This window comes from Rhamphochromis longiceps, linkage group LG1 (genome assembly GCF_057381845.1).
Source record: "Rhamphochromis longiceps isolate RC_006_pf linkage group LG1, R_longiceps_female_GT1.1, whole genome shotgun sequence".
NCBI classification, from domain to species: domain Eukaryota; kingdom Metazoa; phylum Chordata; class Actinopteri; order Cichliformes; family Cichlidae; genus Rhamphochromis; species Rhamphochromis longiceps.
The window spans coordinates 19413032-19430378 of NC_140557.1; the positions used below are offsets into that span (position 1 = coordinate 19413032).

A 17347-nucleotide genomic window follows, 5' to 3' on the forward strand; every position below is an offset into this window, starting at 1 on the left:
TGAATACAATTGAAGACGGTGCTTTTGCATCGCAGTGTGGACAGTGAAAATGGAGACTTTCAAAAACGATGATGCATTTTTGTCATGTGATGCAGTCATGTGACCAATTAAACAAAGATAGTGGAGGGTATTATACAGCAGTTGTTTTGTTTGCTCTCAATTTTGACAGCCCTAGTTTGTACATGCTTCAGATAGTTTTTCTTCAAATTCTTTAATCCTCACTCACTAGTGTGGACGCGGAACGTTTTCAGACGAAAACGCTGTTTTCAAATCTATCCGGGCTAGGGTGGATGTAGCCTTAGAGTTTGGTCCTCTGCTTTGAAGTGCCATTATTTACACTTTCAGTAGTTACACAGCTGTGACACTGAGTATGCAGATTCCGAGGCAGTTGGTTTTAAAATAGGCAGAAAGATACGCTTGGTCGTTTTAATCAGAGTAACTACATTTCTATAAAAAAGAAATGCACGATAAGCATGAAAGGGAAGCAAAAAGGCCTTGTTGTTTTTTCTAATCTGCTGACCCTTAAAACTAATGCTCTTTAATTTATGTTGGTGAATAGTAGTTTCTCAAAACTACTTTACGCCTTAATAGAAATGTAGATAACTGCTACTAACTCGTCTTTTCGCATGTGTTGTACTAAACCTTGAAATATTCATCAATTCAGTCTAGAGTTGTGCGATGTGAGTTGTTTGTTCTTTTCAGTGAAGTGGAAATTGACCTCCACTTGAGTTCACTGTGGATGAGCTGAGTCAACAGAGCAAACTGATAAAATGAAAACAAAACGCTATGTAACATTTAAATGTTGCTCATCATCATTTTTCATGCGAAGTCTTTCTTAATGGCTTAGTCTTCTTACAAGGAGAACTTTTTAAAATTACAATTTAGAAACATTTGTCTGTATTTGTAAGTATTGCCTTACAGTCAAGGTCATTATTGTAGCGCAGAGAAAGTTTTATCATCATTATGACGATTTCTGGCAAGCTTCACAACTGTCTTAAGAAATCTGAACCATTCCGTATTATTCTGCACCACTAGTATATATCATTTTTACCAGAAGTTGGAGTGCATCAGTAGTTTTCTGTGTTACACTTGCACCACATAATATTTCCAGATTAGTGTTAGTGATGGGCCATTCATTACTAATAAATGAAAAAAGTGCATTTTCTAGTTAGAGGGGTCGTCATCTGTTGTTTCAGAAATAGGAGAAGATGAGAAGAATAGCTTTGAATGGCACTGAAGATGCATTGTTGTCAGTAGGTTGTTTTTTGTGACCCACGTGTGTCCTGTTTATCTTCACGAGTGGAACTTGTCCTTGTTCTCAGCTTCCTGGAGGCCTGGTTACACAGCATTGCTGTGTAACAAGGCTCTATGAGAACACTTCCTTTTGTCAAACAGAGGTACTGCTCGCCTGAGGTCATCAGGGATTTACCCTCAGTGCATTGTAAACATTTGGCAAGATAAGGTCATTGTTTTTTCTCTTGTGAGGTATAAAAGCTGCCTCTTGTTGAATTGTTTCCTTTATTTTCCTTGAATTAATGTTTTCTCCAGTCTGGTGTATCGATTACTATGCAGAATATGAAATTGTATCCATCTAACGCAGTGGCATTCCTTTACCAGTTTAATATATGTTGTTTATGCTGGGCAACATGCAAGTAGAGAGAAAAAAAATCTAAACAAATCAGCATGCAAGGCTGCCCGATTAAAGAAAAAATCATACCCATGATTGCTTAGTATTATGTTTAACACAGTAACTCTTGTTTCAAGGAGCCTCACAATGGACAAAAGTTTTTCTGAATTGGTTTTACCTTTCTTGTTTATCAAAAGTCAACAAAGCAACAATGTAATTCTTTTATCTCAGTAATCTTGTTTTTTATTTTGTTTATTTTTTGTAATTCAATTGTAATGGCATACAAATTTTGATTAAATAGACAGTCTTGCCAGCATGTAAATGACACATTAAGTAAATAATTTGCAGTCACAGCTAAAATACATATTGTGAATATTTCACCCTGCCCTCTAACTGAAGTGCTACCTTTGTTTAGGTGCCTTCCTCTTTGTTGGCCCTGATATTTGCAGTGACCAGACCTGCTCTTGTGGACAGGAATGGTGGAAAGTGGAACGCGAAATCCCTCTGTATATTAGTTAATTGCAGTGACGAGCCATCACTAATCTAATGAGCTGCTGTTCCTGATCGCGTCACGTCCCCTCTTCTCTCTGCACTCTGAAAGAGTCGGGGTAATTGTGGACCTCAGTTGCTGATGAATGATGAGTTTGTTTCACACAATAAAAGCAGCGGGGGTTGGGACATGCAGAATAAGTGGGTCAGTATGCTGCAAGAGAGGGGATGCAAGGCTGACCCCTGTGAAAGAAGGGTGGGGGGCTGCTTTGTGTCTCAACTTAAAAGCTACATTGTGTTTTTGATGAGATGAAATGTATGGAATTTTATCTAGGCTGAAAAACGTTGGTTTTATTGTTTTATGTAAATTAGCCACCGCTTATTTAACCAGCATTAGCACCATTCTTAATGTTCTGTAACTAAAGATATGTACTCATTGGGAACTAGACATGTGCTAGTATGTGAAAAATGCAGAAAGATGAGGTGTGGTGAGTAGAGATTAGGGTTCGTTTCCAGGAATGCCAGGGTTAGAGTGGGGAATGTGCACCCTGTAGACCTCCTCTTTACTCAGCTCCAGCTTTGTTATAGTGTACCTGCTCCGATCTGCGGGAGAGGTTCAGATATTTTCATTTATTCCTCTTCAGGGTGCTGCAGTTGCTTCTCCGTCACTACAGTGCTCCATATTTTCAGTGTTAGAGGCTTTAAAAGGTCTCAGCCCTTCCTAACTGTAAAGACAGAGCCTTGTGCTTATCGCATCATTTCCAGCTCTTGTTATGTTTCACCTACAGATCCAAACCACAGTGTGTAACACAGCCAGATTGTTATCACGCTCTCATCTCTAACCTCAATCCCAAATGCTGTATTCTTCATTTCCTAACTCCACAGTTTCCACACAACACTCCACAGTGATCTCATGTGGACCTAAATGCAGTTCATTTTCTGGCCTGTACTCTATCTCAGCCTGCCTCTTCAGTAATCTCTGCCAGTGTGTGAACTGAAGTCTCTCTGTCTGATCATCAAACTTGTGTAGCTCAGAGAAGAGTTCCCCCTCAGGCTTGTTTTGAAAGTAAAGACTTCAGCATGAGTCTGTGTGTTTGATGATAGCTCTGTATTTCCCAGCGTAGCTTTGGGAGCTGATTTACCAGGCGACTGGGAAGAAGAGGCATGAGATGCAGGACAGCAAGCAAGGAAGGAAATGATTATCTTGACAGAGATGGCGAGGAATTAGCAGTTTATATCTTGTTGAAATATTAGGCGATTTACTTCTTGGTCTTCAAAGAGCTGTGATGATAACTTTATAGATTGATGACTTTAAAAGCTATGAAAACCAGGAACTAAATATCCTGCAGCTCACTCAGGTGTTCAGTTCAGAAAATGTTGCAGCACAGCTAAACATGGGTCAGGTTTGTGTAAAACTAGGCAGTGGCCTGGATTTTTGTATTTATTGTTTTTGCAGGAGCCCAATCTGCCAAAACATCTCACAGAAGTCAAGTAAAACACTCATCTCCTGTTGAGATGTGCAGAGATGTTTGTTGTTCTGCTTTCTGTTTGGTTTGGCCACAAAGAGAGGAATCTGAACCTGTTTCATACTTTTGCATCTTGTATTTGGATTAATGCCAGCAGGCTGCTTCGCCACATGAAATTAAATGTGATAGTAAATTGATGTGTGGGCTGAGGTCTCTGCGTTTGTTGTAAATTCTCTGGATTGACTTGTTGTGTGGGATGTGTATTATGGGTGTTTCTTTTCTCACTCATAGCTCTATTTCATTTCTGTCAACTTTGGCCTGAAAAAACTAGAATATATGCAGTTTTCTGGTCTCTTTCTGTTTCTGCTCAGCATTTGATTGAACTTTATTCTGGACTGTGATACCTGATTTTACTGACACTCTGTGGTCTGTGAGTGAACAAACAGTGTTACCACTGTTTGTTAAAGGCTTTGTAATTTATTTATTTATTAAAAAGTGGTTCAGAATGCTTTACTTCAGCTGTACTTTGTCTTGCTTTGAATTTTCCTTAAATAAGAAACATCAGTGCCTCTTATAGAACTTATTTGGTGCCATTTTGTCTGGTTGTTACGTCCTTGCAAAGGGGCCTTGCAAAGGGGCCTTGCACAGAGACTGTTTTAAAAGCTGGTTTCCACTCACATTTCTCTGAGGACAAGACTATATTTGATTACGCTTTTACCCAAGGAGATTTTAGTACTTCTCAGGTTTCACATTTTAATTTGTACTTCAATCCTTTCTTTCATTAGTACATGACAGGTCTCCTGTTGCAGTTAACCTTAGTTTCGGGTGTCTGTCAGGTATCTGTTTTTTAAATTAAAGATAGCTGTTGTGTTTGTAATACATACTTTGAGTAGTTGAACCAAATCACAGCTTCTGCACTCCCCGAATAAGTTTTTCAAGTTTAATTTCCTGATATCAGGGTTAAGTTCAGATAATCTGACATCATGCAGAAAAGGCGGTGAGCTCTACATGACCTTGGGCAGTTTTATTTTCTTAAGTCATGTGTGTGTAGTAGTTCCTTTCCAACAAGGACCGCAAAGAACTCCATCTATCTAGCTGTCAAAAACTTAAACTCCACAGTGACAAGAACAGGATTAGTTAGAATAAGCAAGTGACATGCCGATAAATGCAAATAACACATCAAACACTCCCTCTGGTGTTTTGTGCACTGACAATGTATAAAAGACTTCCTGTAGCCTTTAGTGCTTATTTTAGCAGATTTGCATACCTTTGACCTCTGTTTTGACTAAAGTTGGGAAGGTAAGAAATGTTAATATATTCTATTGCAAATTCATCTAAAGGGAAAGCCAAAAATGTTTTGGTCACTGCTCCATCTGACTTAGCTTCCTGTCTTGAATCAGTTGTTGTACCTGCACAGATGGAGATGGAGGAGGTGATAATTTTTGAATGGTGAATTCTTAGCTGAGGCCCAAGCTGTTTTTACATATTATATATGTAATGCATTTCTTTTAAAATGTGTTAATATTATTTTAAAAAGCACTATGTGGCTCAAATGGCTGCTCTAACAGGTGCTTTTCAGTAGGGCTGGTGGTTATGCAAAGAGTAAAACCAAGAAAAGCATGCTAAATATCATGCAGTACAAGTGTATCCGAAGAACACTACTCTCTGTCTTCTTGTAAAATTATTTTTGTGTTCTTTGGAAGGAAAAAAAAAGTCTTTATCAAAGTCTCACCTTGATGAAAACAGTCTTTCAGTAGTGTTCTTTGTATATACTTGTACTACCTGAATAGGTTTTCTTGGATTTTGTTCTTTGTACATCTATTAATCATTATAATTATAATCTTGAAGTTGCAGAAAAGAAACCCCCGAATGAAAACAAAACCCACAAAGAACAACACCAGGAATCAGGAAGGGGGAGAAAGGATGACATTTTAGCAGCTCCCTGTGTGGAAAATGTCTTTATTTGGAGAAGCTTCCTTTCTATCTGTTTACTGTAAATCTAATATTTAAAAATAACATGTACCTTGAATGTATTAGAGTTGCATTTTGGATTTGTTTACTTGTTGCCCAAGCATTTTAGGTGAAAGTTAATGTACTAAATAATCCATTATATCCAATGAAATAATCTTAAATTCATCTGTGATGTATAGAAGTTACTCTGACATGATCAGCACTTTAGCTGTTTGAGGATTTCACTCTTTACTCTTTTTCTGAAGTTTGTTAATAGGTCGGTAGGAAAAGCTAAGCCAAGATTTCACTGTAGCAAACGACCTTTCTAAGTATTCGCTTCGCTTGAGCATTGGAGTTGCTTCAAAGACTGCACAAAGTTAGTTAATGTGCAACTCTAGGTAAACAGTTAGAGTACACATGAGGTCCCAAGTCAATCTTTGAGTTTAGGGTAGAAGGACAAGTGTAACAGCAGTATAATCTTAATACGTATTCTTCTTTGATATTTCACTAATACACTGAAGTCAGCTTGTGTTGTTGGTCACAAGTTGAAGTGGTGATAAATGAATATAATAAATAGACAAAATAAACAAATAATAGCTGATAAAGTGAGGTTAATCCTTTAGTGATTGCTGGGTAAACTTTAATACTGCTTTAACAAATTATTAACTTTTTGTACTAGTGAAAAGCAAGAGAATTAAGGCAGTAAAACCCTGAAGAAATTTAAAATTTAAAATTTAAAATTCAGTATTTCTCTAAGAGCCAAATAAAAAAAGATTTTTCTATTAGCAGTATGAACACTTAAGTTCACAGGTGTTCCTGATATTGTGAGATAAATGTGTTATAGTGCAGGTCTATTAAAGTCACTTAAAATAAATTAACGATGCAGATGGGAAACTTTTCATTAAAAACTGACTAATCGTGTCACTGCATCCCCTCCCACTTCTTCCCACAGACAGCAGAAGGGTCTCTCTCCTTCTGGCTGGGTGGCTTTGCTCTTGTTTTTAACACGTGACCCAATGTGGGAAGTGGGACATGCAGAAATGGAGCACAGACACCATCATGCCACACGTTATTCCTTTATTACTGTAGTTACAGCTTTGTTTATTGCCCTCAACACAATCACACTTTAATCAGTAATTTAATCGGTAAATCCACATTTATTATAGAGTTTAATCTTCCTAGAAAGTGGTCATAAAGATGGTTACCAGCATTTGTTGTCTATAAAACTGATTTGTCAGCTTTTTAATTAGTTTTCAGCATTTGGAGGGCTGCTGTAACACAATTTGACACAGAACATCTGATCATCTCAAACATTTTAGCCTAAACTTACACAAAAAACTGAGTATTTATTTATTCAACCAGATGCCAGTTTATGGAAGCACATCAAGCGAAAAATGTAATGGAATTTGATAAAGATACATCCACCCTGCAAAGAATGGGAACTATTATCATTTACATTATGTGGATAGGTGGCTAGGGAGGCAGGTAGATGAATCCTTGTGAGCCAAAAGCTAAGTTGCTCTTAAATGTTAAGTTTCAGATGGTACATGCAACCAAAGATTTAACTAAAACCAGTAGACCAAGTCTCAGTACAATATAAATAACAAAGCCATGGCAGTAGAGTCCAAGGCAGAAGCTGGAAATAGCACTATATGTCATATTTCCTGAGACAGGTGTTGATTCAACTTGGCCACTTTTGAGGCTGCAGTTTGTGCTGGTGAGAAATTGTATTATGTTATAAAAAGCAAATTCCTTTTCTTTTCTTTTTTTTTTTTTTTTTTTATAAAATCTGCAGATGTTTTTTGTGGTTCATCCATCTATCCAGGCATCCATTCATGTTCTTGGTGTTTATCCAGTTGGGGATCATAGGGTTGCTGGAGCTTATCCCGACTGTTATACGGTGAAAGGCGGGATACACCCTGGACAGGCTTGCAAAGCCAATGCATAGTCATAGTGGCCAATTTAAACTTGCCAAGTAATCTAACAGACATGTCTGGACTGTGGGAGGCAGCTAGGGTACCTGGCAGGAACCTTTGCAGGTATGTGGAGAACATAGAAACACTCCACCCAAAGGCTCAGGCGGCTGGTTGATTCAAATCCAGAACCTTCTTGCTCTTCTCGTCTGACCAAACTAAATTATCCAGTGAGTGGGTGATGAGGGCGGTTATGTTGTGACAGCGGAAAACAGGTCTGACTGGCCTGAAACTGGGAGGCACCCATCGCGTATTTAATACAGGACGTGCCTCTTTGTACACACGGTGATGAAAAGATGTGCTAACCAACAAGCACCTTTTATATCAGTCATGAAAGGGCATTCAGGAGGTGACTAGGCATTTAAAACTTTTTTAAAAAAAATTGTAAATAAATTGTCTGACAATTTACAAAAGGAAACTTTTCCGCGTTGCAGTTAAAATCTACTAACAGTTTGTTTCCTTATCTTTTTCAAAGATTAGATTAGGTTAGATTAGATTTTTACATGACACTCTTTCTGTGATTATGCTGCTTCTGTGGAAGGTGTTTGTAGCTCTTCAGTAAGAAAGTGCCAGAGAATGAATAACCAGTTTTTGGTTTCATTGTTTGCTTTCTTACATTTTTACCTTTCATCTATGTCTCACCAGCTAGATCACATTTTCAATCAGTTGGTTCTTAAACACAGAAGGCCTTGTGTGCTTTTGTGCATTAGTACACTCACACATACAAACACACCTGAAGTGTCATACTTGGATATCAGCTGAGTGTGTGATGCATAACAAAGACCTGCACAGAAAGACCCGTATGATTGTACTATCGCAGTCCTTTCGCATATTTTCCCACCTTGAGCATTTCTTTTATGTATTTAATGTTTCACCACTTTCACCTCTGTCATATATTAAAATGGTGACAAATCGAGTTTACAGATTTTGTTCTGTAATTTTGTGTTCACGGCCATACATGCGTGCATACCTCGCTGTACTGAGGCTGTAAACTACTAAACCAGTTTCCTTACATTCCACCTCCATACCAAAAAACATTTTTGTTTCCAAACAAACCTTTACAAGCCTGTTGCCTGCTGACGTTATTCAGTAGAAGGGTGTAAGCGCAACTGAAACCTGTTGTTATCTGTTGTGTGGTTCTACTGTAGTCAGTTTTCTTTGTTTCTGTCTCCTCGCGCACTGACATATATATCTGGGTGTCTCCCATTTCTTCTCTTCTGCACAGCACTCCACCCTGTGGATGGATATTAATAACAATTTCTTTACTACTACATTATTGATTTTGCTTTCATCCTCTTGGACAAAACACTGGCATACATGTGTTTTCCCATCTGTACAACAGTTTTATCTTTGAGTCTGAACACAGTTTACCAACACAATACAAAACGACTTGCACACGAGTTGATGTGCGAGATGTGCTCTAGCTCCACTTCCAAGAGTTACTTCCAACAGTACTGACCCACACATATGGTTCTTACACACACACTGGACTTTCTGGACTTTGTTTTTGCACAACACTGGTCACTATATTCTTCATTTCCGGTTAATACTTGTACAGCTGCTGTTATTGTGTATATATTTATTTATATTTAGATTTCTTCATACATTCTTATATAGTTCTATATTGTGTATTGTGTATTTTGTTGTACAGTTATTTTATTTTCAACTTTAATTTATATATTTTATCTTATTCTTCCCAGTTAAATTTACCCTTCATTCTAATTTGTGTTGTACAGTTATTTCATTTTTAACCTTAATTTATATTCTATTCCTTCCTAGTTAAATTTACCCTTTTTAATTTTTCATATTTATTTCCTATCTTATTCATAGCCTTTTCCTTTTTTGTTTTCTTTAGGTCACGAGCAGTTGTCCAAGCATTTCACTACATATCGTACTGTGTATGACTGTGTACGTGACAAATAAAATTTGAATTTGAATTTGAATTTGAAGAGTTTGACATCATTGTTTTTCAGCTGTCAGAAAAACATGCTGGCATTGATTAAAGAAATTTACAATCTTGAAGGCATATGATTCAAGGGAATTGAAAAATTTGGAATACGTTTTCAGCTAGAGCTTGTTCTTGACTAGTGTCATTACTCCACCCTGAAATGTAGGAGTTAAAGGATTTGCATTAGTAGATTTGGGCATAAGGCAAATTCAAAGGACTGGTGCACCTGAAACTTCATCTGTGTTACAACTGCAGACATATACCACACAACAGTCTGTATTAATACCTGGTAGTAGTGTAGTGCTAACCCAGCAGGCTAGCATAACAGGTCTGCAATGCTAGCCTGCTGACCCTCAATCAGCAGAAGCTAATAAAAGCTCAGATTTAGTTACCTCCAATTGTGGTTTATTATAAGGTGTAAGAGAATTACAGGAAGGCCACTGGGGGACTGAGTATTACAAATGGCTTCTGTTATGAGGTATTTGAGTTGGTCTCAAATGTTCCATCATGCCTCATTATTCCACTTTCTGTTGAGTGTCACAGACTGCTGCTTCCTTTGTACTGAAGCCTTGTGTTTTGTTCTGATCTGCAGAGCAGCGCCACAGTGGTGCAAGAGAAGGCAGAAGTGGAGGCAGCCAAGGGTGTAGCAGAGGGCCAAGCAGGACGTCTGACTCAAGAAGTCGAGAGACTCCGCAGACGGGCGCAGGAGCTGGAAAATGAGGTGGCCAAACTAAACCGAATTATTGACGAAGCCAAGCTGCAGGAGAGCAGGCTGGGGGATAAAGTTGGTCGACTGGAGGTAAGGGGTGGAGTTCCAGAGTCTCAACTATTATTAGTTTTGTTCTACACAGTCATTTGTAGCATCATTATATGTATACTAAATGACAGTCTCATATGCAACAATGTCCATTTAACAGAGAGAGAAAAAGCAACTTGAAGAATCTCTATCTGAAATTACGGAGCAAGAAGAGGAGATGTCACGTGCAAACAGAGCTTTGACCATCCGACTTGAGGATGTGCAAGTAAGATTAGTAACACTTCACTGTGTTAGATAATACAGTTGCAAATGCACAACTTGACACATTTGTTATTGTGTCATTCTGCAGAGAAACTTCACCAAACTTAGCAATGAACACAACGATTTGGAGGAGAGGTTTCAAGAAGAGAGAAATCAGAAGGAGCAGTTAAAGAGCATGAAGAATGACATAGAGGATGAAAGGAGGCTGCTGGATCGTACAGTGGAAAAACTTCAGAAGGAGGTGAGTCTCTGAGTGTTTGTTTATTCACTAATTCACTTATTCACTCTGATCTGAATGAATTTCACACCGAATGTCTGCTTTTGTTATGCAGAGAATAGAATTTTAGGTTATGCAAACAAGATGGAGGCCGTGTGCTTATTCAGTTTGACCTTTGTTACAAAAATTATTTTCCAGACTCATTACTAAAGCAGAGTAACCAAGAAAACTTTGATTAAAAAAACTTTTATTTAGAAGAGCGATGTTGACTCATTCTTAACATGCAGTCCTCATCAAATTACTTAATCTTAGCGATGGATATCCCTAGTATAGTCATCTCAGGCACATGATTAATAGCTAAAAACCATAGTTTTGAAGAGTGAATGAAGTGATGGGCTGCATCAGGGCCCAGTATTAGATTAAGGTGGATTATTATGAACTGCGAGTCATCTAAAGCTACCTTGAGGGTTCAATAATAAAAGGTGTATAAAGGGTCCTGTTTAAAGGAAGCTTTCCAGAAGAACATTATTTTTTTGAGATGGTTCATGTTATATAATAACTCTATAAAAGGAGTCCAGTCCAATGTGCAAACAAATGATAAAATACTATCAAACTTGCATCTGAACCACATCATTATCTTTAAAATTCCCTACTTTTTCATAACATCTTGCTTTCTTTTGCCTCTTCCGTCCCTGTCACCACACCTTCAGATGAATGACATCGTGGAGGCATCCCAGTCGTCCACTCGCGAGCTTCAGGAGCAGATTGATATTTATAAGGAGAAGAACCGCCGGGAGCTGGCCGAGCTGCAGAAGCTTCTCAAAGAGCGAGGACAGGAGTTGGAGAAGTACCTGGTGACTACCAAAACCCTACAAAATGAGGTAAACACAATAAGAAGAAATGACACAGTGGCCAGATCAAGGCTGTTATCAGTCAGCCTATCTGAGCAATTCCATGCAGACCAGCACATTATGAGCTATTGTTCTGAGTCAGCCAGTTTGAGCACTCCTACCAACATCAATCTTTACTTTCAGAGAGTGATGTCAGCACTTAGGTATTTCTGCTCCCCGCTGCCCTTTCAAACCCAAAGCATAATATTAAAGTGAAAGAATTTAGCCAATTCAAGTAATAGAAAAGCTCTGTTTGTGTGTGACCCCTTGGCATTGTTTTTAGTCGTGCAGTTTATCATTGTCAGCTCTTTGGAATGTGAAGAATGTTTTTGATGAAAAAGAATCATTTATGTTGAAATGAGCTTGCCTTAAGTTGTTTCATTTATACATAAAATATTTATTTATGGAGGTAGGGCAGTTAAGATTTTCTTTTTGGTGACCTCTGAAACAGTTTGGTCCTGGAGAAATGTCACAATGTGTGATGCAAAAACTGTGTATAGCATCAGTGAGTAATGCAGATAATGGTACATAGATCACTGGGCTAAGATTTTGTGTTTTATCTGCAATTCTGGTAGATCATTTGTGTGAGACACATTGTGTGTAAAGTTATGATTATCAGGGCCAGCAAAATCGCTAGCCCGATCGCTAGATTGATTTTGGTCGCCCGACCGGAGATATCACTAGCTCTGGGATGTCACGCTAGCGATTTCGCGAGCCCTGCTTATATAACTGATTAGCAGTGAGTTTAAACCTTTTGAGAGAATAAAAATTTGACACTTTCTTGTATTAGTGAATGTGTGGAAAAAGTGTAAACACAGCAAAAAGAATACTCAGTGGTACCATGTAGAGGTAATGAAATCTAGTTCTGGAAAGTGAATATTGTTTTTGTTGTTTGCTTTAGTAACATTCACAGGGTTCTGTACACATTTCTCCTGACTGCACAGTGAGGTAGAACTTGTTGGAACTAATGTGCCAGTACAGGAAGAAAAGATGATGACTGTAAACAATGCTGATTTCAAAAATGGCTGTTTGCTAATAGGTCTTGAGGTAGGAAATGTATTAAACATGCTTGCTAGTCCTTAAGGATACACTCAGTGTCCCAGAGCTCTAATGCTGTAAACAAAGCAGTGCCTGTTTATAATGAAAACTCCACGGGTACCTTTAAAAAGAGGTATTGGCAGACTCTGCCTTAATTTTTTTTCTTGAAACCACAAGAGGCTGCCTTTCAAAAAAGAAGAAGAAAAAAGACAGGCCTTTTTATGTGAACTGTTCTCTGAAACCTGTAGTCATTAGTTGCAGGCTTTTTTCACATGTATAATAGGCCAGCCTTTAGTTTTACTGATTTGCTGATCTGGGCAAACATGGAGCTCTACATTGCATGTCTGTCTGTATGTACAATGTGGTTGTGAACAGAGTTCATTTGTCAAGATAAGGTCAGTGTCCAGGCTTTTCCTTTTTTTTCTGTCAGCATCCATGCTATGATATCTTTATCCTGCTGGTGCACAGGAAGAGGAGGATGTTAGCGCTGTGAAATCATTGTTGTGAAAGTTGTGCTGGCTGATTCACATCCTCCTCCTCCACTTACCTTTCCCAAGAAATTCAGTGCTCTGGGCCCTGTTTCAGAAAGCCGGTTTAGTGCAAACTCTGAGTAAGTATACCCTGAGTTAACGAAAACTCTGGGTTTTCGGTTTCACAAAGCGAGTTTAGATTAATTCTGAGTGAGTTACTATGACGACACACTCCGTGAAGCTAACCTGCCCCCTAGCAGGTTTACTTCAACTAACCCTGACCTTCTCCGCCTCTTTGTCGGAAACCTGACTGTAGGAGGTGTCAGACATGGCGTGCCCCTTCCTTGAAGAGCCAGTAGATGTTGAAGCCCAAATTCTCCGCAGAGCTCTCCGCCGGGAGAGAGTGATTAGAGCGCGTTCGGACATTTTATCATTTCCTGATGATTTTCTGTGTGAATGTTACCGTTTTTCAGCACAATCTATAATTTATTTGAATAACATCCTCAGGCCTAATATTGCTCATGTGACACATCGCGGACATTCTCTCAGTTCTGTACATATTATTTGTATTGCACTTCGGTTTTTTGCAAACGGGAGCTTTCTGTATAATATTGGTGACGCTGAGCACGTTTCCAAGGCTACCGTCTTTCGGGCAGTCAGGAATGTTACAGTTGCACTGAAACGTCTCCTGTACTCGTTTGTGGTGTTCCCCGGTCATAGACCCACAAGATTTATCAAAGAGGGATTCCACAAAATTGCAGGTAGCAGGATGACCAAAACTTAATTTATGATGTGGTGATACTTGAACTACTACTTAAATTTCACATTTATTCTCACGGTTCCCAGGCGTGATTGGCTGTATAGATGGCACTCACATTCCAATCATTGCTCCTTCAGTAAATGAAGGAGACTATGTGAACAGGAAGTCTTTCCACAGCATTAATGTACAGGTACATAGTTCCCTGTAGCATTTCAAACTAACAAATTATTTCATTATAGTAATGGATGCTAATTTGTGTTCTCTGCACTGTGAAGATCATATGTGATGCTGCCAACATTATCACAAATGTGGAAGCCAACTGCTCAGCCTCTGTGAGTGGTGGTGGTGGAGGACCCCCACCTGTTTTTCGGGCCTCCGCTTTTTTTTTTCTGTTGGCTATAACGGGTCACATTTGAGCATACAGAGTAAGCAAATATGTACTTGTAATGTGCTCAGATAATTTCAATAAGTGCTTACAGAGGGGAAATTAATGTAGCCTCTAACTGCAATTGATTTACATAGGACAAACAGACCAAGCACTATGGCTCATAATACAATTACACCTTACCTGTTTGGACTATATTTTTATATTTCATTTTTACTTGCTGCCAGGAACGTTTGGGGCCTGTTGGGTTGCACCTGCGCTCACATCACATCACAAAATAAAATGTATAAAATACAAAATAAAATATAATAAAATAATGTGTTATATGGGTGGAAATCCCTAGATCAATGTTTATATTAACACTCACGCATTGACTCTGTCGGCTATGTTTTGCCATGCATGCTCCCTTTCTTTTGCAGCTGATGCTGTGTTACTTTTTTCCCGCAAAATTTGCATGTTATCAGCATATGCTGCCATCAGAATTTCGGCCTCAAGCGCTGTAAAATACATTGACCGCGCCTTCTTTCCCTCCGTCTCCATGGTGACTCGCTTAATCTGTGCTCCACTAATCAGGGCTTTATGTATCCTCGTGCGTGCGCTTAACTTGGGGTTAAAGCAACTCCGCGTTGACTGAACTAATTGTTATCAGCCTTTCTGAAACCGAATATTCCGAGTTGGACAGTTCGGGGTTACTCAACCCTGAGTATCGTTTTTCACTCTGAGTTTTCTAAACCGGCTTCCTGAAATAGGGCCCTGGACTGCTTCATTTAGTCCACATTTTCCAGCTGTTCTCAAACGTTCCAATAGTCCTCTACCATATGAAGTGTAGGCTACATACATCCACCTTCTTTACTTGAATTATCGAGTGAGCATCTTGTACGTATAAATCTCTTTTTACAAGCCGACTATGAAGACGGCCTGAAGTTAGAGGTTTTACTCCACAGATTTTGTAATCGCATAAATTTAAAAATAAGATCCAATAAAAGATGCACAACTATCCAGTTATACTTCTAACAGTGCAGTGCCGTACTTAAAGTATTGCTCAGATCATTACATGAATAACCACATAACAATTTTACACTAATGGGCAAATATCTGTTGTGGGAGTAAAAAGAGGGCAGATGATGAATTTCCAGTCTTAGCATTAAGCAGTGAGGGCAGTTTTCCAGCTGTGAGGGGCACTGCAGCTGAGGGAAACACTTACTGTGCTGGATGCATTAGTCACCCAGGGGAGTGTATATTATATCATATTAATACTATCGCTAAACAGCAACTAACTGTTGCTCATCACTTCAGCACTAACACTTGATAAGATTAGAGTTGATGCTGAAAAAGATAATGTCACTATTTTAAAAGTGCTCAAATGTTCAAGGACCAGAAATAAAATGTATGTCATAAGATCATAGTGAAATATATAAATGTTTCTGGTTTTAGTTGTTGCGCCGGGAGGAGGAAGTGCGACAGTCTCAGAGGGAGCGAGATGAGGCCTTGGTCAAGGAGAATACGCTAGAGAAAAGAGTTCGTGATCTTGAAGCTGAGGCTGAGAAAAACGCCTTGTCTAAAGAGGAAAAATCCAGACACGTCAAACTCATGGAGGTACACAAGCTACTAATGACTGCTTTGTTACATTATTGCAAAAGACCAGAAGTATCCTTTCAACATTTTTTATTTTAAAAGTTTTTTTAAAGGCAAATCTTAATTTCGCACAATTTTGTATGAAGATTTACAGAGAGCAGTGATGGCAAAACACACTCTTCATAAAGATGTAACTGCTTCACTTTGTAGGAGAGGATTGCTCAGCTGGAAATGAACCTTGAAGAGGAGCGTCAAAGTGGAGACAATCTGATGGACAGGATAGACCGAGGAAGAGAGCAGGTGAAACACACTCAACACTCAACACGTTTTCATCATCAGTGTTCACCTGTCCGTACACACACAGACGTGTCTCTGTTTTATGTCAGCCTGTAAATGAGTTCTAGATCTCCTGTCACTTTGTCTTCCATTTCTAACATCATGATTGCAACCACTAATCTCTAAATGAAAAGGGACATTTGACCTCCATATAACAGCTTCGGGTCTCAGATGTGTCCTTAAAGAGTTGATGTGTGTGATTCTTGTGCAGGTTCATGGGTTTTTTCAAGTGTCTGTGTCTTTACATGTAATATCAGTACTCAAAAATTCTCTCTTTCTTTCTGGTCTGGATAAAGTGGATGGGTTATTGCTTTGTAAGATGATATTGCATAATCATTCAGGTTGGCAGCTCACCAGCATGGTCTAGGAGTGTCTATCCAATTTTCATGCATCAGCCACAAAAGACCCTTCTTAATGCACCGCCTGAGCCAAAATATGCAAGTTGCCAAATGTCTCAAGTTTTCAGGTTGTGGAGTGCACTTGGAAATTATGCTTCAGTAACTTTGGCTTGAGAACAAATCTCATTCTTGTGCTAGAAGTCAGATTTTCTTTTTTCTGTCCTTGCAAGCAAACGCTCCAGTTTTCCTTCCACTGTGATAAAACTGCTGACAGAGACACTGTGAAGTAAGATTTAGATAAATTGCATGTACTTTTAACACTTGTTTGTCCATAGGGGAGATCTTAATAATCAGAGGGAGGAAGCTGGCTCTGGAGTTTAAAAAAATACCACAAAACTATGGAGCCACAGATAGTTCTTTTTTTTTCCCTTTCTTTTTTTAACAACTATTGGGGCCAAAGGCGGGCTTTTAAGATTTGGCTTTGGGACAAATTCCCTTCACGTATTTTGAAGTTGTAACCAAAATTTTAAATAAAGTGAGCAGCGACATCAAGAGAGCCCCAGTGCAATTCATTAGAGTATTTAAACCTGCATAAATGGTCCCCCCTTTTAAAAAATCTTTGCAGAGAGGAAAGAGTGGCATTGTGACAAAGTGGCATTGGTTCAGCATGAGGCTGAGGTTGGTTGTCAAGGCAACACTCGAGCTTTGTGCGGCAAGAGTGGAATAGGTTGAGTGCCAGCAGAGTGTGTGTGTGTGTGTGTGCGTTCGTGCGTGCGTGCGGGTATGTGCTGGTGCATGTGCTCAAATGTCTGTGGGGAGGAGAGAGAGGTGGGTGAAGGGCTATGGGGTGGAGGGCTGGTGCGGTTG

General features: G+C 39.0%; 1 protein-coding gene across 2 annotated transcripts in view; it reads left to right on the forward strand.

Annotated features, from left to right (window-relative positions):
- cgnl1 (cingulin-like 1) overlaps window positions 1–17347 on the forward strand; it is a 34766-nt gene that overhangs the window by 11054 nt on the left and 6365 nt on the right. For both annotated transcript variants that reach the window (XM_085401614.1, XM_085401606.1), the window contains exons 9-14: window positions 10046–10252; window positions 10371–10475; window positions 10560–10712; window positions 11399–11569; window positions 15666–15827; window positions 16017–16106. In XM_085401614.1, the coding sequence (XP_085257740.1) occupies window positions 10046–10252; window positions 10371–10475; window positions 10560–10712; window positions 11399–11569; window positions 15666–15827; window positions 16017–16106 (888 nt within the window). The remainder of the gene's footprint in view (window positions 1–10045; window positions 10253–10370; window positions 10476–10559; window positions 10713–11398; window positions 11570–15665; window positions 15828–16016; window positions 16107–17347) is intronic.